Source organism: Rutilus rutilus (assembly GCF_951802725.1).
Source record: "Rutilus rutilus genome assembly, chromosome: 9".
In the NCBI taxonomy this organism is placed as follows: Eukaryota; Metazoa; Chordata; class Actinopteri; order Cypriniformes; family Leuciscidae; genus Rutilus; species Rutilus rutilus.
Window position 1 is genome coordinate 40,490,655 of NC_140223.1, and position 25,397 is coordinate 40,516,051.

General features: G+C 36.9%; 1 protein-coding gene across 1 annotated transcript in view; it reads left to right on the forward strand.

Annotated features, from left to right (window-relative positions):
• The window catches only part of LOC311297429 (P2X purinoceptor 4a-like), a 49,873-nt gene that overhangs the window by 11,124 nt on the left and 13,352 nt on the right, over positions 1-25,397 (forward strand). The window contains exons 12-13 of the mRNA XM_084419677.1: positions 3,616-3,681; positions 3,841-3,924. Coding sequence (XP_084275803.1) covers positions 3,616-3,681; positions 3,841-3,924 — 150 coding nt within the window. The remainder of the gene's footprint in view (positions 1-3,615; positions 3,682-3,840; positions 3,925-25,397) is intronic.

Sequence of the window (25,397 nt, forward strand, 5' to 3'; positions counted from 1 at the left end):
ATCCTGCTCGGAGGGAGGTAGCATGTGGAGTTACACATATGGACTGGTTAGAGGGCAGTACTACATATGGAAGGTCCCTGCAGAGGATCCAACCTAGCTAGGGTGGTGGCAACACCAACAGGGATGGCAGAGCGGCTCTGCCAAGGGAAAGACACGGGCTTGCCAACCAGGAAGCCGCACCATGGAAGAATACACATCTGGGATCACCCGAAGGGTGATTGCGCCGCTGGCAAAACCAGCAATGCAGGTTTGAGAGGTGGCGCCGTGACAAATCTCGCGAGAATCACAACTTACTTTACGGCACGACGTCACATACATCAACAACATATGAAGCAGCCTCTATGGAAGACACTAGCATGCATTTCAGACGTGAATCATGGCCAGTCATTTCAGTCGACGAAGAAAACGCGGTCAGAAGAGAGCAGAGATGGCTCTGCGTGAGTGGTATTTATGAGAGTAACGTTAAATACAAGTACTCCACAGCGACTCTAGGCTGTTTGAGAAAAACGGAAACTGCATAGTGTGCCTTTTACCCATCTTGCAGAAAGGAAAGAATGACTCTGTGCCATATGGCGCAACCAGCAAGACCTGCTCCTCGTCCTCCCTTGCACAGGGACTGTGTGATTAGGCTCACTAGGGGAAATGGATACTTTCCATAGGCCCTGGGGCCAGCTGTGTGCCAGTGCATTCGTACCAAGGGTCCCCTTGGTCAGGCAATAGAACAACTGGCAGTGGGACGTGTCCAGAGCAGCAAACATGTCTACCTGAGTGGCTCCGAAGGGCCTCCAAATTAGCTGGACCACCTGGGGGTGGAGTCTCTACTCTCCGAGGAGTGGGAGCTGTCGTGGGAGTGCGTCGGCTGCAGGATTGAGCTTGCCCGGAATATAACCTGCATCGCCTCTGACTCCAGAGGAGGAGATGGCAGGGCGAGTTGCGTTATGCGACAGGAGTGTAAACCACTTTTACGGTTGATGTACGCAACGGTTGATGTGTTGTCTGTCCGGATCAGTATACGCTTGTGCCGCAGCAACGTAGAAACTGGCGGAGGGCAAGGAACATTGTTAGCAACTCAAGGCAATTGATAAGATACTGCAGTCAAGGTCCTGTCGAGGAACCCAAGGTAGCATGCCTGTTGCACACGTCACCCCAGCCAGTGGTGAAGGCATCTGTTGAGACAACAACAAGCCTGGACACTTGTTCTAGGGGAACTCCGGCCCATAGAAAAGCAAGGTCTGACCACGGGCTGAAAGCTTAGCGGTAGGTTGGAGTGATGGTCACTCGGAGAGTGCCACGCCTATCTCGCTTGGTCGTGTAACTTGGTCGTGTAACCAATGCTGAAGTGGTCTCATATGAAGCAATAAGAGCAGCGTGACCGTGATATGCCATATGCCCCAGGAGCCTTTGAAATAATTTCAGTGGGACCGCTGTCCTGCCTTTGAACAAATTCAAGCAGTTCAGCACTGACTGAGCACTCTTGTTCTTGAGATGAGCCATTCAGGACCGAATCCAACTCCATACCAAGAAAATAGATCCTCTGCTTGGGGGAGAGTTTGCTCTTTTCCCAGTTGACCTGAAGCCCTAGATGGCTGAGGTGTCTAAGCACCAGGTCCCTGTGATTCGCACAACTGATTTCGCGAGTGGGCCAAGATGAACCAGTCGTCGAGATAGTTGAAGATGCGAACACCCACTTCCCGTAGAGGGGTAAGGGTGGCCTCCGCGACCTTCTTAAAGACGTGGGGCGACGGGGACAGCCCGAAGGGGAGGAATTTGTACTGGTATGCCCGTCCCATGATGCGAAGTGTAGGAAAGGTTTGTGTCAAGGGAGAATTGAGACATGAAAGTACGCGTCCTTCAGGTCGATTCCTGCAAACCAATCTTGGGAGCCAACTCTTGTGAGAAGGCATTGCATCTTTGACTGCACGCTGCTGGCGATGGAAGAAGGGACTGAGAGGGGCAAGGCATTGCGCCGCTCACAGTTAACCGCGCCCTTTTGGGGAAATGTATCATTTGTTGAAAATGTGGGTACCACATATCGTGAGACCAGCGGTGGAACATAAAACAAATTCAAACAAGGATTCTCTGCCCGGCCCTTCACCGGGGGAAGGAGCGGTGCCTTCACCATCTCCTGAAGAGCAGGCCTCCACATCTCTGGGTCTCCAGTCTCAGTAACGCCACTTTGCCTAACGCTTGGAGAGTCTGGCGGGGCCGCCCACGTCTCCCATCCAGGGCCTGTGTGAGGGCTTCGGCTGTGGCTGCCCAGGAGCGAAGGTGGAGGCAGCGGGGGGTGTCCTCATCAACGAACAGGCAGAGGGGCTGTCACTGGCAGGTGAGTGGAGGCAGCAGTGGTCCGCCTGGGCAGGATGTAGGTAATCGCCTCCGTCCGCTTTTGTACTGCTGAGAACTGCGGGGCAAAGTTCTCAACGGCGTCGCTGAAGAGGCCAGCCTGGGAAATGGGGGAGTCAAGAAAGCAGACTTTGTCGGCCTACCCCATCTCAGCCAGAGATGTTGCTCCTGGACCACTAGGTGGACACCGTTTGACCAAGGGACTACACAGTGACTTTTGTCGCCCGGAGGGCAAGGTCCGTCGCTGTGAGTAGTTTCTGCATCACACCTTGGTCAAAACTACCCTTGTGCATTTCTTTAAGCACTTTGGCCTGGTAGACCTGCAGGAGCACCAAAACATGCAGGCTGGGAGTGGCCTGTCCAGCTTCGCTGTAAGCCTTGGCCGCGAGACCAGCCGAGAACTTACAGGCCCTGGATGGGAGACGTGGGCGGCCCCGCCAGATGGCAGCACTTTACGGAGAAAGCTGAGTGGGGGGACCGTGGGGATTGGCCTGGCGGGAAAGCCCCCACTGTGTAATCCTCAGAACACCCTGCGCATATTAACCAAAGTACACTTCTGCTGGGCAGAAGAACTAGATCGGGGGATAGCGGAGGGGACCCCACCTCTTACGAGGTATTGGAGTCTCGATCTCTGCATCGAGATAGCTATCTTCCCGCAGAGGGTAAATGACTCATCCACGAACGCTACGTCAGCATGCTTACATCCAAGATACGAGAGACAGTGATCGGGACTGTCAGCCAGGTCCAGGAAACTGCCGCATCCAGAAACGCACGGGTCAAATGACATCTTGAAAAAGATGCAAACACACCCGAGTTACTCTTTCAGAAGAAATGCTCTTTGTGTTAAAGTGCACAGGCAAAGATCGCCTGAGAGTGTGCAGAGAAGGGCTCTTTCAGAGTTCCCCAGGAAGACGATAACCGCTGACGCACAGTCACACCAACACAGGAACACTTCTGGGTTCTGAAGACAACACACATAGATGAAAATCAGAGGTGAATCTAAGAAATGCTCGGCTTTAAAGCAATAGCTTGCTTGGTGAGTGTCTCTCTGCTCGCTTCCTATATGCAAGCAGCACAGGGAGTGGTACGCAATGCAAATCTCACCCGCCAATGTCCATTAACAAGGGTACATTAACACTCAAAGGAGATAGGACTCTCAGGCACGATCCCAAATTGTTAGTCACTGACGCAACTCGTAGTGACTAAATGAATTAGAACCAAAGTTGTTTAAGACGTACATTAAGTGTTTTTTTGTTTTTGTTCTTTGTACAGGCAAAAAAATTCAGCTTTTTAAGAACAATTATCAACGTGGGTGCACTACTGTCGCTTGTAAGATTGGTAAGAGGAGTTTTTGTAGATAGAAATGTAATAATTAGGGTTGTAAAGGGCAGGAACTAGATCTGACATATTTGTTAAAATATATAGAAAAATTATATATAGCCCATCGAAAAAAAACTAATGCTATTCTCTTTTTAATTTATCTGTGGGCCACTGTAGGTGGATTATATCTTTGATTGGATTGCTAGTCATATGAAAGGTTACTCAAGGAAGAAATTTAAATATCTTGATGAACAGGAAATTGTGAGTATTTAATTTCTCACTTTACAAATACAGAATCAATGAATGTCAGTAGATTGTCAATAGGGCTGTCAATAGATTAATTTTTTTTATTGTGATTTAATCGCACACATGTGGTAAAATTAACCATACATCATTTGTCTAGTTTAACATGTTCATTTTATCACCATTTGCTATATCCATCAAAGTAAACCATCAGATTTAGTCAAGTCAAGTCACCTTCATTTATATAGTGCTTTTAACAACATAGATCATTTCAAAGCAGCTTTACAGTGATAATAGGAAATTAAAGTAACAGAGATTGTTTTGGCCTTACAGCAGCTCTAGAAGTAGCTCTAGAACTAGAGAGTAGAAAGTTATTGTCCAGGTAAAGTTAGTTTTGATTGATTCACTTCCGTTGCAAAGATCATTAGTTATTAATTTAGGGGCCGCTGACACGACACCGCTCTAAAGCCTGGAACACACCAAGCCGACGGCCGGCTGTCGGGCAGTTTTTGTGCATCGGCCGACTAAGTTTTCTCAGTGTGTTCCGCACAGTCGGCTGAAATTCATCCTCGTCTGCTTTTTTCGGTCGAATCGGCGTCGGGCCGTTGGTGAGAGAGAGAACTCTGGTTGGCTGTTCAGCTTAGTGAACGAGTCACTGCACGATAATAGCAAAACAGTAAGCAAAGAAGTCAAAACGGTACAGATAGAAGGCTGTTCTAATGTTACGTCATCTTACCTGAGTGTTCTTTGGCGAATATTTCAATATTAACATGAGCGGAGTGGAATAAAGAAAGTGTTTAGCAGGATTGATATTCAAAACGGTAAGCACACACTGCTTTGTTTATGGTTTGTGTATCTACAGCCGGCAGCGTCGGTTTCTCTTTTTGAATGACGAATATAGATGAATATATCTTCAGAAATAGACAGTTGTCTCATTTACACGCAGGCGCAGAACGCGCATTCTTGCTGACAGTTGGCAATAGTTCGCTCGGTGTGTTCAGGTGCAGCTTTTTTCCCCTGACGCAGGACAACAGTCGGCTTTCATCAGCGCTAGTTCTTTGGCGTCGGTTTGGTGTGTTCCAGGCTTAACAGAAAACCCTTAGCGCGCTCCGGCCCGCTCATTCACACAACAACAGTGCAAACAGCAGGTCAAAATCAACTATTGGCGGTAGATCCTTTTCCTATTTAGCACAAAAACTTTGGAACAGTCTTCCTAACATTGTCCGGGAAGCAGACACACTTTGTCAGTTTAAATCTAGACTAAAAACACATCTCTTTGACCTAGTGTGGCAGGGCGGTGTAATTTTTGAAACACAAGAGCAAGTTTTTATTCCCTAATAAAGAAAGTCCGACTACGCCACCCTAGGGATTAGCCCCAGGGAAAATACTCCAACAATGAGTAAAGCACACAGGTTCGGTTCCCTCATAGAATTAGGCAAAAGACGTGAGTAATACAAAAATACAAATGTTCTTTCTTCCTGATGACCAACATGATCCTCACACCAAACCAAACACTGTCAAAATGTGCAGAGGTGAGACATGAAGAAAATGTGCTCTCTCGTAATCTTTCCTCTTCTTTGAGCTTCCATTTAGACACAGGCACAAACACAACTAAAATTACATCTCAAAACAAATTCCGAATAATGTATAACATTATATCAATGTCATTCAACTTATTGAATGACCATAAAAGATTCGGCTGTTAATTTATTTTAAAACTATATCAACTGATTTGACATTTACCCGTCTTTGGCTTAGTATTACATTTATGATTTTTTTGTATTACATTACTTGGTATTAATTTTAATTTCATTTAGTATCCAACCCTGAAATCCATTTGCACATCTGACATGAACTGCACCAAAGGCTTTAAAGATGCTCGAGGGAATGGTATGGCTCAATCTGTACACTGCATACAAAATATTACTTTTTGTGACTTGAAATGCAGGCAGTATTGACTATTAAGACATGCCTCTGTTTTAGGTGTTCAGACAGGTACACAGCAAAAACTCCAGTGTTAAATTAACACTCCTGAGAGTGTATATGAGTCCACACTCAAGAGTGTAAAGTGTTAAAATATGAGTGTTAAATTAACACTCAAGAGTGTTAAAGTTAATGAGCTAATTAAGTGATTAATTTAGTAATGATTGATCATTATTGAAGACACCTGATGTTAACAAGCAGAGTCACTGAAGGAGAAAATCACAAATTGTAAGCCACCGTTATGGTGATGGGTGTTTGCTTTAGTCGGGCTCTTGACCCTTATACATTTACTTTAGATTTTGTTTGGCTGTTGTATCTTATAACTGCCCGATGAACAAAGAGAAAAAGTGATCTGATGGTGTTGATTATATTATGACAATCATCATTTGAACTTGATCACTGAACTCATTAAGATCCTTATTTCTGACTTAGATTTATGTTGTTGATTACAGCATAACTGTGAATCTGCATAAATATCCAGAATTTTAGATATAATACAAAGGCTTTCTTAAAAGTTGTTTAAAAAAAAAAAAAAAATCTTTCTTTTAGGCACACACAGACGTCAAGATTCAGTCTATGCATCTCAACAATGGTGACGAGCAGAATATTCAATTAGGAAAAGTAAATTACACAGACAATTCAGATCATAATTTATTCATACCGCAATGCATGATGGGAGCCATTAATGAGTTGTGATTGGTGGCAGCGACTGCAACATGCTTTATTATTGTCACCATTGTTGAGATTTACAGGCTGATTATTGATGTCTGTGTTTCTAAATAAATTCATTTGAAAGTCTTTTGATCAGAACAATGGTTATGAAATATTTTTGGATTATATGAAAAATACTGAAAATCACGTGCTGTAGAATCACAGAGCTGCTGTAACTAACAAGTTAAGCCATCTCAATAAGTTTTGTTTTACAGATCACAACATGATTATGTCAAAACATAACCAACACCATCAGATCACATTGTCTCTTTGTTCATCTGACTGTTATAAATCAATAACAGCAGACAAGCAAAATTTAAAGTAAATGTATAAGGGTCAAGAGCCCAACTAAAGCAAACACCCATCACCTTAATGGTAACTTACAATTAGTGATTTCCTCCTTCAGTGATTCTGCTTGTTAACATCAGGTGTCTTCAATAATGCTCAATCATCACTAAATTAATCACTTAATTATCTCATTAACTTTAACACTCTTGAGTGTTAATTTAACACTCATATTTTAACACTTTACACTTTTGAGTGTGGACTCATATACACTCCCAGGAGTGTTAATTTAACACTGGAGTTTTTGCTGTGTGAAACCCACTTTAAACTAAACAATAAAACAACATACAGAGACAGAAACTAAATACCGGCAGGCCTGAGGCTCCCAACGGCAGGAAGCAACGTGGGATTTGATTTTACAGAGCACACTTCCACACACACACACACACACACACACACACACACACACACACACACACACACACACACACACACACACACACCCCCCCCGTGTCACTTAATCACACGATCACACACTCCACAGTGTACACTGCACACGATAAAGGACCACCACCAGGAGGAGGAAAAGCAATCCACCCGTGGGAACCCAGCGCCTGCAAAATAAAGATAAGAAACTATAACAATATTCATAAAAATGACCAAATAGACATCAATAAAGCAAATCCTCACAACAATAAATGTCAATGACAAAAATAAAGAGAAAAACCATTCAAGCGCAGGAAAGTCAATTAGTTGGTCACCTGATTAATACAAGACAATTTTAGCTCAGTAGAGGTTCACACACACACACACAAATAGAATTATACTTATAGATAGTTGATCACATGAACCAAGCAATTAACTGGCTTGATTAAATAGTACACGCAGTTAAATGGTTTTACAATAATAAAGATGAAATGAAAATAAAATAAAAATCAAGTTAACTAAACAAACTATACTTCCAAAAGATTAGAAGTAAGTTAGCAGGAAACAAACAAAAAGAGGTATCAAATCAAACAAAACACAGAGGGCAGCTAGCTCGGTGCGGTAAAGTAGGTTTTATGTTGGACATTCGTTAGACATTCGATCTTTTCTGCAGCATTAATTGATATGTAATGGCTTAATAGTCGTGGATGATGCTGTATCTCGTCTAGGTCACATTGTAAAGCATAATGTCAAAAGTGAATTTTAATATTATTCGATGATGTAATTGTTTTAAGAATTGGAAGTGAAAAAGTCCTCACAACTATCCCCACTTGGGCACTTCAAGTTAGGGAGTGTCTCAAAAGTGCCAAATCAGCAACAAAGTTGGTAAAGTATGTGCATTATTCCACAAAAACACTAAAAACGTGATCCTTTTACGTATGTAGTTGATGTTAGTAAATGGATTAAAAATAGATTAAGCCAATTTTTAACTTGTATATGATTTATATATCTGTTATACATATGTAATTAAACTGAATGTTTTAAATTAAATACATCTAGGCTATTTAACTTTGTGGTTGTTTTATGTAAATACCTCAAATGACCAACAATGTATTTATACACACATGCAGCATATAATACACAACTTAGATTGTTGAAAAATGATGATGTCACACCACATGTAATGTATTCACCAACCCTTGGAGCACACCATACACGACTTGGATTTGGAAAATGTCATTTCGTCTATTTTTAATGAATTTTTGAAATACGCAAATCTATATAACTTCCTGGTCATGTGACCTGATGATGTCACACCACATGTAATGTATTCACCAACCCTTGTTGCACACCATACACGACTTGGATTTGGAAAATGTCATTTCGTCTATTTTTAATGAATTTTTGAAATATGCAAATCTATATAACTTCCTGGTCATGTGACCTGATGATGTCACACCACCTGGGATTTATTCACCAACCCTTGGAACATTTTTACAGGTTTTCAATTTTTTATTTTTTTTCTAATTGATATTAAAAGAGGAATTTGACAAAGCTGTGAAATTAGATTGATTTCACAAGTAATGACCATTCACATTAAGAAATACATGTTTTGTCATATTTTCATAGAGAACAAAGAAATTAAGTGCATACAGTTAGCTCATGACATCCCTTTATTGAAGAAAACATACAGAAGTTAAACAATCAAGAGTTTTATTTAATTTTCGTCTGTTTCTTTAAAGGTGCATTAAGCAACTTTTCATGTTAAAAATACCCATTTTTCTAACCCATACATGCTTAAACAATTGCCTGATGGGCTGAATGAGCCCTTCTATGATCACTGCGATTGCCTCTATAATCCTGTACAGTAAAATAAATAAGAGGGATTCGGGACGGAATCGACTGGGCGTGACGTCATGCGCGTTCACGCTCACCTGGCTATGTCTGGCAGGTTTGTGTATTCGCCGCCATTATCCGCATCAGCGAAGACAACTCGAGCGACTTTTGCAAAAGTAGAAGATGGATTCAAAGAGACCGGCTTCTAGGTCATCCCAAACTCCACGTAACCGCGTGCACAACTCTGGTTGCAGTTTCGCGTGTCGCCAGAAGGGGGCATAGTTCTGCAAAAACTCAGAGACTTGCGCAATGCACCTTTAAATATTAACAAATGTGAACTTATGGTATTGGGATTTTGTAATATCACCATTATGTAGGCTAGTATAACAGTGAAAAAAGTAGTTGCATGTCTTATAACTGTAAAACCAAATGCTATATTTCAAAAGGCACCAGAGTTTTTACTAAAATGCAATTTTGATGTTAATAACATACCAATTACACTTATACACTAATAAATAGGTTTTACTTTGTACAATAATAATTTCTTCCTCCACAAAGGATTAATGCACAATTTGGAATAGTAAATAAATCAAGGTTAGAAACAAAAACTTTTTTTAATGACAATTGGTTTGGGAATTTTGGTTGTGGAAATTGATTAAAGATGATGGTATCTTTTAATATTTAATTGTATGCAATTCCCAGAGAACTTTTGAGGCTTATTGGATTAGAGACACTTGGAGTACTTCCCAATTTAGGCTGAATAATAAAAAAAAATTAAGTTACGGATGTAATAATTGCCTATGCTCCATTGTCTAAACAAAATATATTCTTGATGTTACAAATACATTGAACTCTCTGTTCAAGAAACATGTTTTAGATTGGAGTAAATTATAGATGACACCTCATAGATATTCTATAACGAACAAAGTTAATGAGTTTTCATATAAGATACATAACACTGAGTAGTAGGCCTACACTCATTAGACACTTGTGCTTTAAAGTTGATGTGGAAGACAATTGTATATTTTATGCCCATGAGCCACTCATATTGAAGCTGATATTGTTTTGAAGAAAGTGATATTTAAATGTTTTACAATTGATATAGATAAATATTTATATGTGATTTCATAACTATTATGGCTTATTACTAGGCCTATAACCAAAGTGGATTGAAAAATAAATATTTTTAAACAATTTAAAATTGACATTTACATATATTTGGAAACTATTTATAAAAGTAAAACTTTAAAATCAATACGAACCATGCAACTGTTTAGTATTATTATGTATTTAATGTTTAAAAAAAATACATTGCCACTATACATTGTTTTGATGTTTTCTAAAAAAGAGAAAAAAAAAGTCTTTGATACATCAAACAAACAAATAAAATAAATTAATATATAAATAGAAGGACATCTCTATTCATATAAGATGTGACGTGATCTATCATTTTGATATCACAATGGTTATTTATAATGCTTCATTCTCTTTCTCTAAAGTAATGACTAAAAATGTTTGATTTTTTTGTTTTGATAAAAAAAAAAAATATATATATATATATATATAATTATTGAAATATTATTACAATTTAACTGAATTTTCAGCATCATTACTCCAGTCTTCAGTGTCACATGATCCTTCAGAAATCATTCTAATATGATGATTTGATGCTCAAGAAACATTTATGATTATTATCAATGTTGAAAACAGTTTTTTACATTTTTATTTCATGATGCTATGATGAATAGAAAGTTCAAAAGAACAGCATTTATCTGAAATGGAAAGCTTTTGTAACATTAAACACTACCCTTCAAAAGTTTGGGGTCAGTAAGAATTTTAATTTTATTTTTTGGGGAAAGAAATAAAATAAATCAATACTTTTATTCATCAAGGATGAGTTAAACTGATCAAAAGTTACAGTAAAGACATTTATAATGTTAGAAAATATTCTATTTTAAATAAATGCTGTTCTTTTGAACTTTCTATTCATCAAAGAATTTTGGAAAAAAATTGTACACAACAGTTTTCAACATTGAAAATAATAATGAATGTTTTTTGAGCATAAAATCAGCATATCAGAGTGATTTCTGAAGGATCATGTGACACTGCACAGCAAAATCCCCAGAGTTAAATTAACTCTGTTCAGAGAACATTTGGTCCCTCTCTACATAGAGTTAAAATAACTCTGAATCAGAGTTAAAGTTAATGAGATACTTAAGTGATTAATTAAGTGATGATTGGGCATTGATGATGAACACCTGCTGTCAACAAGTTCTCAGCAGAGGAGGATTAAACAACTCCATAAACAGCATTACCAGCTTCACTTATTACTAACCAGACTGACTTTATTTCTGTCTGACGTCTACAGAAGGTCTTATTGAGAATTAACAGAGGTTTAGATGTTGACGATTTATTGAAAATGTCTGATCACCATTATGGTGATGAGTGTTTCCTTCAGTTGGGCAGTTTGACTCTTCTTGTGAGTTTGTGGTTTTTGTAACAGTGTTTACCAAAACACGTAATTTGTTACAAAGAAAACCAAAAACAAAGATGATCAGGTGATATAGATTTAACAGCAGATAGTAAAAAAATGCACGTATCTCATGACTGTCTAAAAGTGATTATTTGATGTTAATAGATTATATTCACTAACAATACTCTCTAGCCACAGATCGGACATTCTGAATTTAGATTTTTAAAATACATTATAGGATTTTTTTTTTTTTTTTAAACAAAGACATCAAGAATCAGCATATGAATCTCAACAATGGTGGCATGCTTCATGCTGCAATGCATGCTGGGAGCCACAATAGTATAAAACTCATGGCTCCCAGGATGCATTGCGGCATGAAACATGTCACCATTGTTGAGATTCATATGCTGATTCTTGATGTCTGTGTCTTAGAAAAAAAAAATTCCCCCATTATGTTTTTAAAAAATTCTAAATGTCCAATCTGTGGCAAGACAGTATTGTTAGTGAATATAATCTATTAACATCAAATGACCATTTTTGGACAGTGATGATATAAGCACATCATTCTACTTTTTGTTGTTGAAAATTAGATCACCTGAACATCTTTGCTTCTGGTATTCTTTGCAACAAATTACATGGTTTGGTAAAAGCTGTTACAAAAACCACAAACACACAAAAAAATAAGTTAAGAGTCAAACTGCCCAACTAAAGGAAACACTCATCACCATAATGGTGACCAAACATTTTCAATAAATCGTCAACATCTAAACCTCTGTTAATTCTCAATAAGAACTTCTGTAAACATATGACAGAAATAAAGTCAATCTGGTTAGTAATAAGTAAAGCTGGTAATGCTGTTTGTGGAGTTGTTTAATCCTCCTCTGCTGAGATCTTGAGAGATTTAATGTCTTATTTTGTCTTCAGTTGATTTCATCGAAGACTGTGTCTGAAGTCAGTTGTAGTTCTTGTGTTTCTCTTTTTTTCTGTTCTTGTTTCTCTTTCCTTCAGCGATTCTGCTTGTTGACAGCAGGTGTTCATCATTAATGCCAAATCATCACTTAATTAATCACTTAAGTATCTCATTAACTTTAACTCTGTTTCAGAGTTATTTTAACTCTCTGTAGAGAGGGACCAAATGTTCTCTGAGCAGAGTTAATTTAACTCTGGGGATTTTGCTGTGTGAAGACTGGAGTAATGATGCTGAAAATTCAGCTTTGATCACAGGAATAAATTACATTTTAAAATATATTAAAATAGAAAACAGTCATTTTAAATTGTCATAATGTTTCACAATAATACTGTTTTTTTTTTCTTGTTTTTTATCAAATAAATGCAGCCTTGGTGAGCAGAAGAGACTTCTTTTAAAAACATAAAAATTCTAACCGATCTAAAACCTTTGACCAGTAGTGTATATATATATATATATATGAACAAAAAGTGTTAATGACAGCAAGCAATTTAAAAATTGTGTTATTGTGCAATAAAAAAAAAAAAAAAAAAAAAAAAAAAAACTATCTAATAAGCCTAAAATTAAATTTCACAAAAAAACAGATATTTAATGGAAAAATTGTGTCTTGGTCAAAGGAGCAACTCAAAATGATGATGGGCCATGTCACATATTTACCATATAGGCTAACTGTTTACCTGTTGTTTGTCCCTTTTTACTGTGTCCTGCACAACACACAGAACCATTCCGTTTCAGAACTACTGCACGGTAGCTGTAGGCCTACACATAAAATGTGAAACAACCTACAACACCTGTCACATTGAATCTGCAAGAGAGCAAAGTCATGATCTAAAACTTCACTGTTTTCCCAAGCCAATTGTCATTAAAAAAAGTTTTTGTTTCTAACCTTGATTTATTTACTATTCCAAATTGTGCATTAATCCTTTGTGGAGGAAGAAATTATTATTGTACAAAGTAAAACCTATTTATGAGTGTATAAGTGTAATTGGTACACTGTAAAAAATTAAATCGTAAAAAAACGGTCAATGACTGTCAGCTACGGCTGCCAAACAAAAACCGTAAAAATAAAGTAAAATATCCTAATTTAAATGAAGTGCAAAAAACTTTTACAGAAATTTTCCTTAAATGTTTTACAGAAAAACACTGTTATTTTACAGCTATTTCCTGAATTATTACAGTCAAACACCTTCACTGTAAAAAAATCCCATAAAATAACAAATGACTGTCAGCTGCGACTGCCATACAAAAACTGTAAAATTAATGTAAAATATCCTATTTAAATAAGTGCAAAATACTTTTACAGAAATCTTCATAAATCTTTTTTAACAGAAACACAGTTATTTCACATTTATTTTCTGATTTTTTTACTGAAAAACATGCAGTTAATTATATGCATGATTTGCTGTGACTATACATCACTACATCAGCAACTACACAGTTACTGTCAGTTAAATAAAGCAACATGCAGCATTTCATCAGTGTTTCTGTGCTCATCCTGGACTGAAGCTCAGGCTCTACTCTTCAACACAATGGTGACACAAGAAACACACCATACAGAAACACTTTAAACCCCAACAGAACATTAAACACTACCAGATCTCTCAGGATCTCAGCATCTTCACTTATTACAATCCAGACTTATTTCTTTCATACTGACATTCTTATTGAGAATTAACAGAGGTTTAGAAGTTGAAGTTTTATTGAAAAGAATAAAGTTTGATGTCACCATGATGGAGATTAGTGTTTGTTTTAGTTGGGCTCTTGACCTTTTAGTGTTTAACTTTAATGTTTCTCTGGCTGCTTTAACTGTGTGTCTTTGATGCATATTAATTATGGTAGGAATCCAAGAGAAACTCAGATCAGATGATGTTGGTCACTTTTTAGTGATACTAATCATCATGTAGTGTCCTGCTTTATTAATACTACCTGAAGTGAAATATCTGATTAAATTGTTAAATATTAGTTGTTCATTTTGCACGATAAAACTGCTATAGAAGATCCTGCAGTGCTGTGATACTCAGATTTTATGAAGTCATTATACAGAAAATGTTTTAACAGGATCATATAGACTCACTCAGACATCAAGAATCAGCGTATGAATCACAACAATGGTGACAACGGAAAAAAAATCACAAAAAGGCTTTGTTGGTTGTCACCATTGTTGAGATTCATATGTTGATTCTTGATGTCTCTATACTACTAAAAAAACAACCTGCTCAAAACGTTTTCTGTACTATAATTATATATTTCACAGTGTTATAATACTGATGCCACAATATTTCATGGATTATGTGAAAAATTATGACATTAATTATAGACTTTGTATAAAACTAAACTCAATCTATATATTATGAAATCTAAGCTAATATAGTCAGAAATTTGACTGACACATCAGTGAATCAGATCATCAAATGATGACTATAACATCATCAATAAACGATCAAGATTATCTGATATTTTCTTCTGCATTTATTGCTATAACAAATGTGTATCAGTTACACAGTTAAAGCAGCCAGAGAAAACTAAAGTTAATAACTCAAGGGTCATGAGCCCAACTAAAGCAGACACTGATCTCAATCATGGTGACATCAAATTTATTTTAAAGTTTTTAGCATATTTTACTTTAATTTTAAGGTTTTTGTTTGGCAGCCGCAGCTGCCAGTCATTTGACCCTTTTTTTACGATTTTTTTTACAATGAAGGTTTATGATCGTGATTATTCAGGAAATACCGGTAAAATAACAGTGTTTTTCAGTTTATTTAATTTAGGATGTTTTACAGTTTTTTGGGGGGCTGACAGTCATTTGACCATTTTATCATTTAACTGTTTTGTTACTGTTAAATTACAGATTATATTTGTAATTTTACATACATTTTTATGTAATTTAAGAAAACAGAAAAAATACTGTATGAAAAATACAATCAATTTTCTGGATAAAAAATGTGAATTACTGTAATTTGTCATTAATGTCACAATACCTAAAATAACAGCTGAATTTTTATTTTACAGATATGATTTGTAATTTTACAGTGTTTTGAGTACAATTTAAAATGAAAGAAAATGATCGTCAAAAAATCACAGTTATTTTCTGTAAAATTAGGATTATGTTAACATCAAAATTGCATTTTAGTAAAAACTCTGGTGCCTTTTGAAATATAGCATTTGGTTTTACAGTAATAAGACATGCAAGACATACTTTTTTCACTGTTATACTAGCCTACATAATGGTGATATTACAAAATCCCAATACCATAAGTTCACATTTGTTAATATTTAAAGAAACAGACGAAAATTAAATAAAACTCTTGATTGTTTAACTTCTGTATGTTTTCTTCAATAAAGGGATGTCATGAGCTAACTGTATGCACTTAATTTCTTTGTTCTCTATGAAAATATGACAAAACATGTATTTCTTAATGTGAATGGTCATTACTTGTGAAATCAATCTAATTTCACAGCTTTGTCAAATTCCTCTTTTAATATCAATTAGGAAAAAATAAAAATAGAAAACTTTAGAAAACCTGTAAAAATGTTCCAAGGGTTGGTGAATAAATCCCAGATGGTGTGACATCATCAGGTCACATGACCAGGAAGTTATAGATTTGTGTATTTCAAAAATTCATTACAAATTTACGAAATGACATTTTCCAAATCCAAGTCGTGTATGGTGTGCTCCAAGGGTTGGTGAATAAATCCCAGGTGGTGTGACATCATCAGGTCACATGACCAGGAAGTTATAAGGCTTGTTCGACTTCATGCAGCTCTGCGCAGACCGATCGGTGGCTGACTTGTGCATGCCGGTTAGAAATTTTGTCCGACTTGATCCAGCGCCGACGCCACGTGACTGTGACGTATGCCATCAAAGTACCACGAGAGTGATTCGAGAGTAGCCAGAGAACTCAGCCAGCGCAGCTTCTCAAGAGCGGCTGCACGAGGGCTGATGACGACACAGCTGTTCCACGATTGGCCGGATTCACTGCATGACAACGATCACGTGTGTTTCGTGTTTATCCGAACACCTTTAGTTCCTCTAACGCTCACAAATCAGTTTTTTATAACAGTAAACACTCTTTTCATGTAGTTGCGATGTTATATTGTGTCATGTTTATTAAATTAAAACTGATTAAAAAACGTAGACTCCACTTCATTGATAGTAACTTATGTTGAACTGTATTCTTGTTCAAACAGACGTTGCATGAAGCAGTACATAAAGTATTGAATGAAAATGTCTCTGAAACATGACATCTGTGTATTATTTGGCAAATATTGCATTTATTTCACTTCAGCTGTGGTAAAGTATGCAAACACCACGTGAGCGGTCACTACGGGAACCAGAAAGTGTCCGACTTCACGTCTCCGTTTGCAGCTCCTCCCCGCCTGCACGCGGCTACTCTCGCCGATCGGTTACATCCAGCCGCAGCCGATGTCGAACACACCTATATAGATGTGCGTATTTCCAAAATTCATTAAAAATAGACAAATTGACATTTTCCAAATCCAAGTCATGTATGGTGTGCTCCAAGGGTTGGTGAATACATTACATGTGGTGTGACATCATCAGGTCACATGACCAGGAAGTTATATAGATTTGCGGATTTCAAAAATTCATTAAAAATAGACAAATTGACATTTTCCAAATCCAGTGCTGCGTTCCAGTCCACTTTTAGACACGCACTTGCGAACTTCCCTAAGCACTTCCCCTTGGGGGAATCCCTGCTGCCATTTTGAAGTGCGTTTCACTTCGTGAAGTGGACGAGGGAAGTTTATATGGACAGACCCTCGTTCCCTCGATTTTGACCGAGGGAGCGAGTCTGCTTCAAATGTACACTTCAGGCACCTATATGTCCCACAATGCAGTACGATTGTGACGTCACTACATAGCTCGTCTAATCACCACCACACAGACAACTCTATGATATATTAATTATATATATATTTTTTAATTTAAAACAACCCAAACACACCTATAAACATTTGGATGCTGCATTAAACAAATTATTAAATGGGAAAAAATGTAAGTAATACATCAACTCAACAGCTGATTCCAAGTGATCAAGGGCTTAGGACGTTCCAGTTCAGACCATTGCAGTTTCCGCCAGTAGTGGGCACTTGCAATGACGTACATCCGAGTGAACGAGACGGAGGGAAGTTAGCAAGTGAAGGGCATGACAATTTTGGACTGGAACGCAGCACAAGTCGTGTATGGTGTGCTCCAAGGGTTGGTGAATAAATCCCAGGTGGTGTGACATCATCAGGTCACATGACCAGGAAGTTATATAGATTTGCGTATTTCCAAAATTCATTAAAAATAGACTAAATGACATTTTCCAAATTCAAGTCAAGTCGTGTATGGTGTGCTCCAAGGGTTGGTGAATACATTACATGTGGTGTGACATCATCAGGTCACATGACCAGGAAGTTATATAGATTTGCGGATTTCAAAAATTCATTAAAAATAGACGAAATGACATTTTCCAAATCCAAGTCGTGTATGGTGTGCTCCAAGGGTTGGTGAACAAATTCCAGGTGGTGTGATATCACCTGTTTCTATAAGATAAAATTAAAATTTTGGGAGTACAATGTAATAACCATGTACCCATTCATAGTGAATATCCCATGCACAGCTTAAAACTATCTAAGCCTATTTGACAAAAAATAGGTTGTCCACTTAATTCACATCTTTACATTTTATTAGTATGCTTTGCGTGGTTTCGCACCTTGGAATGCTTATTTGTGTGTGTGTGTGTGTGTGTGTGTGTGCAGTTGAGACAGTCCCTTAATTTGCTTGGCGAATGTCTAACGAATGTCGAACATAAAACCTACTTTACCGCACCAGCTAGCTCCCCTACAAGTGGAAGGAACCAACTAGTCCCCCACACAATCCAGGAATATGAAACGGGTCAAATATAACGCCACGATAAGAACCAAACGAGCAGTCCCCTTCTCTTTAGTGATGATCGCGTCAGTGCGGCCGTATTAACCGCCGCACTTTAATAGTGTGAAGACAGTAGCAACAATCACGGCATAGAACGAGAGGGAGAATCCTATAACAAACAAACGGAGATGTTACCAATCATAATACTATCCCCACTCCCTGTCATAGTAACGTAAAAACACTTACCATCAGGAGATCACGCTAGATAGCACGCTTAATAGACACGGATTGGTCAGTCATGCCCACCGGTTACACAACGGAATACAGGGAATCACACCTATTTGATATCCGAAAAGAATGTTAACCCCACACAGCCATTTCAGCACCATATCACGAGCTCTTAACAATAAACATTACCTGTGAGGTGAACAGTCATCGGACCCACTAAGCAGCACAAAGGGCACCGCACCAAAGCTGCAGTGATTGATAAAAATGATTTAAAAAGTTATGCATAGGAAAAACCCCAAAATAATCACCCATTAAAACACAGCTCGCTTACACAGCAAAAACTCCAGTGTTAAATTAACACTCCTGGGAGTGTATATGAGTCCACACTCAAGAGTGTAAAGTGTTAAAATATGAGTGTTAAATTAACACTCAAGAGTGTTAAAGTTAATGAGATAATTAAGTGATTAATTGAGTGATGATTGATCATTATTGAAGACACCTGATGTTAACAAGCAGAATCACTGAAGGAGAAAATCACAAATTGTAAGCCACCGTTATGGTGATCAGTGTTTGCTTTAGTTGGGCTCTTGACCCTTATATTGATAACTTTAGTTTTTGTTGGGCTGTTGTATCTGAGTTATAACTGCCAGATGAACAAAGAAAAAAAGTGATCTGATGGTGTTGGTTATATTATGACAATCATCATTTGAACTTGATCACTGAACTCATTAAGATCCTTATTTCTGACTTAGATTTATGTTGTTGATTACAGCATAACTGTGAATCTGCATAAATATCCAGAATTTTAGATACAATACAAAGGATTTCTTAAAAGTTGTTTTGGAAAAAATAAAATAAAAATCTTTCTTTTAGGCACACACAGACGTCAAGATTCAGCCTATGCATCTCAACAATGGTGACGAGCAGAATATTCAATTAGGAAAAGTAAATTACATAGACAATTCAGATCATAATTTATTCATACCGCAATGCATGATGGGAGCCATTAATGAGTTGTGATTGGTGGCAGCCACTGCAACATGCTTCATTACTGTCACCATTGTTGAGATTCACAGGCTCATTATATATGTTTGTGTTTCTAAATAAATTCATTTGAAAGTCTTTTGATCAGAACAATGTTTATTAAATGTTTTAGATTATATGAAAAATACTGAAAATCATATGCTGTAGAATCTCAGAGTTGCTGTAATTAACAAGTTAAACCAAACTATCTCAATAAGTTTAGTTTTTCAGATCACAACATGATTATGTCAAAACATAACCAACACCATCAGACCACATGGTCTCTTTGTTCATCTGACTGTTATAAATCAATAACAGCAGACAAGCAAAATTGAAAGTAAACATAGAAGTGTCAAGAGCCCAACTAAAGTAAACACTGATCACCATAATGGTGACTTACAATTTGTGATTTTCTCCTTCAGTGATTCTGATTGTTAACATCAGGTGTCTTCAATAATGCTCAATCATCTCTAAATTAATCACTTGATTACCTCATTAACTTTAACACTCTTGAGTGTTAATTTAACACTCATATTTTAACACTTTACACTTTTGAGTGTGGACTCATATACACTCCCAGGAGTGTTAATTTAACACTGGAGTTTTTGCTGTGTATAATTAATAACAATGTCTAGAGAAGTAAAGCTTAAAATTACATCCTGGAACTGTAGGGGACTTAACAGTATTACAAAACTCAAGCAGGTCATGCTCCGACTCAAACAATTGCAGTGCAAGATTGTGTTCCTTCAAGAAACACATCTAAGATCTGAAGATATAATAAGGGTTAGAAGGAGATGGCCTGGACAAGTTTTTTCTGCATCTTATAGTAGCCAAGCACGAGGGGTAATTATCTTGATTCATAAATCTATACCATTTCAGATGTCTGAGGTAAAATACGATACTGTGGGGAGGTGTGTCATTATAAAGGGAACCCTTCTGTCAGAAACACTAAACTTAATTAATGTATACGGTCCCAATACAGATAATGCTGCATTCTTTACTAACCTATTCTTAACTATTTCCTCACTTCAGGGTCACTATATAATGGGAGGTGACTTTAATTGCACCCTAGATCCGGGTAAAGATCGATCTTCTGGAGTCGATCGGTCACACAATCAAACAAGAAAAGTACTAAAATCTTTTATAAATGACTTAAATTTAATTGATATATGGAGAAACCAAAAACCCACAGATATCCAATTCTCATGTTACTCAAGTACGCACAAGACTCACTCAAGAATTGACTATTTTCTTATATCAGCACCTCTCCTGTCAAAAATTCAGGACTGTTGGTATGATAGTATGGTACTATCAGATCATGCTTCCATATCTCTGATATACATGGATGCCAATTTAAGAAGTGACCCACCAAACTGGAGATTACATCCAAAGTGGCTAGGAAATTCAAAGTTTATTGAATATATGGAACAACAGATTGACCTATATTTCGATATGAATACTTCAGAAACATCAGCTAGTACAAGGTGGGAAGCATTTAAAGCCTTTATTAGAGGTCAGATAATTAGTTACACTAAAACAAAATCAAAATTATGTAATCAAAAGTTAAATCTTCTGGATTCTAAATTGAAAGACTTAGAAAAAAGACAATTTCAAAATCAAATTAATGATACAAAAATTGATCAGGAAATTTTATTTCTTAGAGCCCAGTATGAAGAGATGTCCGCCTCTAGAGTGGCAAGCAGTATGATGAAACTGAAACAAAGCTATTATGATCAAGGAGAAAAGCCAGGGAAACTTTTAGCATGGAGAATCAAACAGTTGCAGTCCGAAAGTGCTATTAATTCTATTCAGGATGAGGGGGGAGATATTACGACGGATCCTGTTAAAATAAATAATGCGTTTAAAGATTTTTTTAGCTCTTTATACAGCTCAGAATATACAGAAGATAGGAAACAACAAGAAACTTTTTTAAATGAGATTAAAATTCCTAAGATTTCTAATGAGGTAAAATACAATCTTGAAGCAGATTTATCAGAAGAAGAAGTTTTAAGTGCTATTGAGAATCTGAGAGGTGGTCGAACTCCTGGACCGGACGGAATTCCTATAGATTTTTATAAGAAGTTTAAGGAAAAATTAGCCTCTCCTATCTTAAATATGATTAAAGAGTCATATCAACAAGGTGTACTCCCACCATCTTTAAGAGGTGCACTGATTATGCTCCTTCTTAAACCCAACAAATTAAAAACAAAGTGTGAATCCTATCGTCCAATTTCATTACTAAACTCTGATACAAAGATACTTAGTAAGATATTGGCAAAAAGACTAGAAAATGTCTTACCAAATATAGTGGACCGCGATCAGAATGGATTTGTGAAAGGCCGTCAGGGATTTCACAATGTACGGATGTTGTTTCATATTTTACATCACAAAAAGGGTTCTCCAGATACAGCAATTTTATCTTTAGACGCAGAGAAGGCCTTTGATAGGGTGGAGTGGCCTTTCCTCTGGGAGGTTCTACAAAGGTTTGGTTTTGGGGAAGTTTTTTGCTCATGGATTAAGTTATTGTATACACACCCTACAGCAGAGGTTCTGACCAATGGAATAATTTCAAGGCCTTTCAAAGTAAATAGAGGTACCCGGCAGGGATGTCCTCTGTCACCACTTTTGTTTCTCTTGGTAATTGAACCATTTGCTATTGCAGTACGGGATGAAAGCAACATTAGTGGAATTAGGATCGGCTCAATAACACACTGCATATCCCTATATGCAGATGATGTTTTATTATTTCTTACAGAGCTCAGCCAATCTATTCCAGCTTTACTCAGTCTCATAAAAAGGTTTGGGAAATTTTCTGGCTATAAGATAAATCAGTCTAAATCCTCTATTTTATTTCTTAATCAAGAGGAAAAGTCAAAATTATCATACTTAACTTCCAGTCTTAACGTTACAGATTCATTTACATACTTAGGACTCCAGATTGTGGCAGATATAGAAAAAATAACCTCACTGAACTTCAATGCCCTAACAAATTCAATTACTAAGTCTGTAGATAGATGGTCAGGTTTACCAATCTCATTAATCGGTCGCATTAATATATTAAAGATGAATACACTACCCAAAATAATTTATTATTTCCAAAATATCCCTTTGCCCCCCACTACCTCATTTTTCACCACTCTACGAAGAATGTTTATCCAGTTTATTTGGAATAATAAACACCCAAGAGTCCGGACATCTTTGCTTTACCTACCATACGATAGGGGAGGATTGAAACTCCCAAATATTCAAGCATACTATTGGGCATCCCAGTTAAGAGCGATAATGTTTATCAATGTTTATAAACAATGTTTATGTTTTCAGCAAGTGCTCCTCCTAAATGGCTAGAAATAGAAAATTTATTTTGTGAAATCGAAGATTCCTTTTAACTTGTATCTTTATTCAGCCAATATAAAAGTATTACAGAAAAATTTGAGTGGAATATCATTTAATCCAATAGTACTGAACATGATTAATGTCTGGGGGAAAGTACGAATTCATCTAAAGGAAAAAGAGTCTCTATCTGTATTTAGCCCAATATGGGGGAATGATAATTTTGTACCTGGTCGAAAGGATTTAGGCTTTCGACTCTGGGCTCAGAATGGTCTGTGGACAGTTAAAGATTTATACAAAGATGGCGTTCTAATGTCATTTACTGATATTACTGATAAGTTCCAAATCCCTAAAAAACATTATTATAAATATTTGCAAATTAGGAATTTTATACGTACTGCCCGGGGACAAGGACTCGCTGAGCCAGAGCTAACTAATCTGGAGAGATGTGTGTCTAAACCAAGCCTTGGTGGAGGACACATATCTTGTTTATACAGCATGTTATTGCTAGGTTCTCAGGAGTCATCTTCATCCAGATTAGCCATGTGGGAACAAGACCTTGGATTGAAGATAGATAAGGAAAAATGGGAGCAAACATGTGCAAAAGCTCAAACACAGACAGTTAACAGCAGACTAAAACTGTTACAGTACAATTGGCTTATGCGTACTTATATAACTCCGGAAAAACTAAACAAAATTTATAGCAACATACCAGATACTTGTTATAAATGTAACAGTGCAAAAGGCACATTAATTCATTGTATGTGGGAATGTGATAAAATAAAAGAGTTTTGGAAAGAAATTAATAATATGATATGGCATATAGTCTCAGTGAGATTGCCACTGGATCCTGGGCTTTTCATTATTGGTATTCATCCAGATAACTGGAAAATTAAAAAGGACACTCAAGTATTGGTAGACATGTGTATTCTACATGCCAAACGGCTCATCGCCATTTATTGGAAAAAGATAGAAAGGCCTACTATAACTCGATGGTTAAGAGAAATATCTTCATGCATTGCAGTGGAAAAGATAACATATATTCTTAAGGGTAAAGAAGACCAATTTAAGAGGATTTGGAGTCCCTTTTTATTATTTATTGAGCAAGGGGATATGAACAATATAATAGAGGAGGAACAAAATGCTTGATTAGGTATTACATTCATTCGAAAATATATTTTAATTTGCACTAACCCTATTTTATTTTATTTTATTTCTCTTATCTGTGGCTATTACTGATTGCAGTGTATTGTTAACTCTGACTTCCAAAGTACATACTTTATTATCCAATGTTGGTTTGTGCTATTGCACTTTTCATGTAATATGAGCCCCGGTGTGTTTTTTTTGTGGTTTTTTTTTTTTTTTTTTTTTTTTGTACATTATATGTGATGTTACAGACATGTGATGTACATTGTTGTGTAAGTGTTTAAGAAAATGCAATAAAAACAGTATTACGCAAAAAAAGCCTTTTCTCTTGTCAAAAGGCTCAACGCGACCGCTTACTTTGTTTGCATGCAGATTAATTTCCGCCTATTTTAGACAGCCTACACAGCAAAAACTCCAGTGTTAAATTAACACTCCTGGGAGTGTATATGAGTCCACACTCAAAAGTGTAAAGTGTTAAAATATTAGTGTTAAATTAACACTCAAGAGTGTTAAAGTTAATGAGATAATTAAGTGATTAATTTAGTGATGATTGAGCATTATTGAAGACACCTGATGTTAACAAGCAGAATCACTGAAGGAGGAAATCACTAATTGTAAGTTACCATTAAGGTGATGGGTGTTTGCTTTAGTTGGGGTCTTGATACTTATATGTTTACTTTAAATTTTGCTTGTCTGCTGTTATTGATTTATAACAGTCAGATGAATAAAGAGACAGTGTGATCTGATGGTGTTGGTTATGTTTTGACATAATCATGTTGTGATCTGTAAAACCAAACTTATTGAGATGGCTTAACTTGTTAGTTACAGCAGCTCTGTGATTCTACAGCACATGATTTTCAGTTTTTTTCATATAATCCAAAAATATTTCATAACCATTGTTCTGATCAAGAGACTTTCGAATGAATTTTATTTAGAAACACAGACATCAATAATCAGCCTGTGAATCTCAACAATGGTGACAATAATAAAGCATGTTGCAGTCGCTGCCACCAATCACAACTCATTAATGGCTCCCATCATGCATTGCGGTATGAATAAATTATGATCTGAATTGTCTATGTAATTTACTTTTCCTAATTGAATATTCTGCTCGTCACCATTGTTGAGATGCATAGACTGAATCTTGACGTCTGTGTGTGCCTAAAATAAAGATTTTTTTTTTTTTTTAAAAACAACTTTTAAGAAAT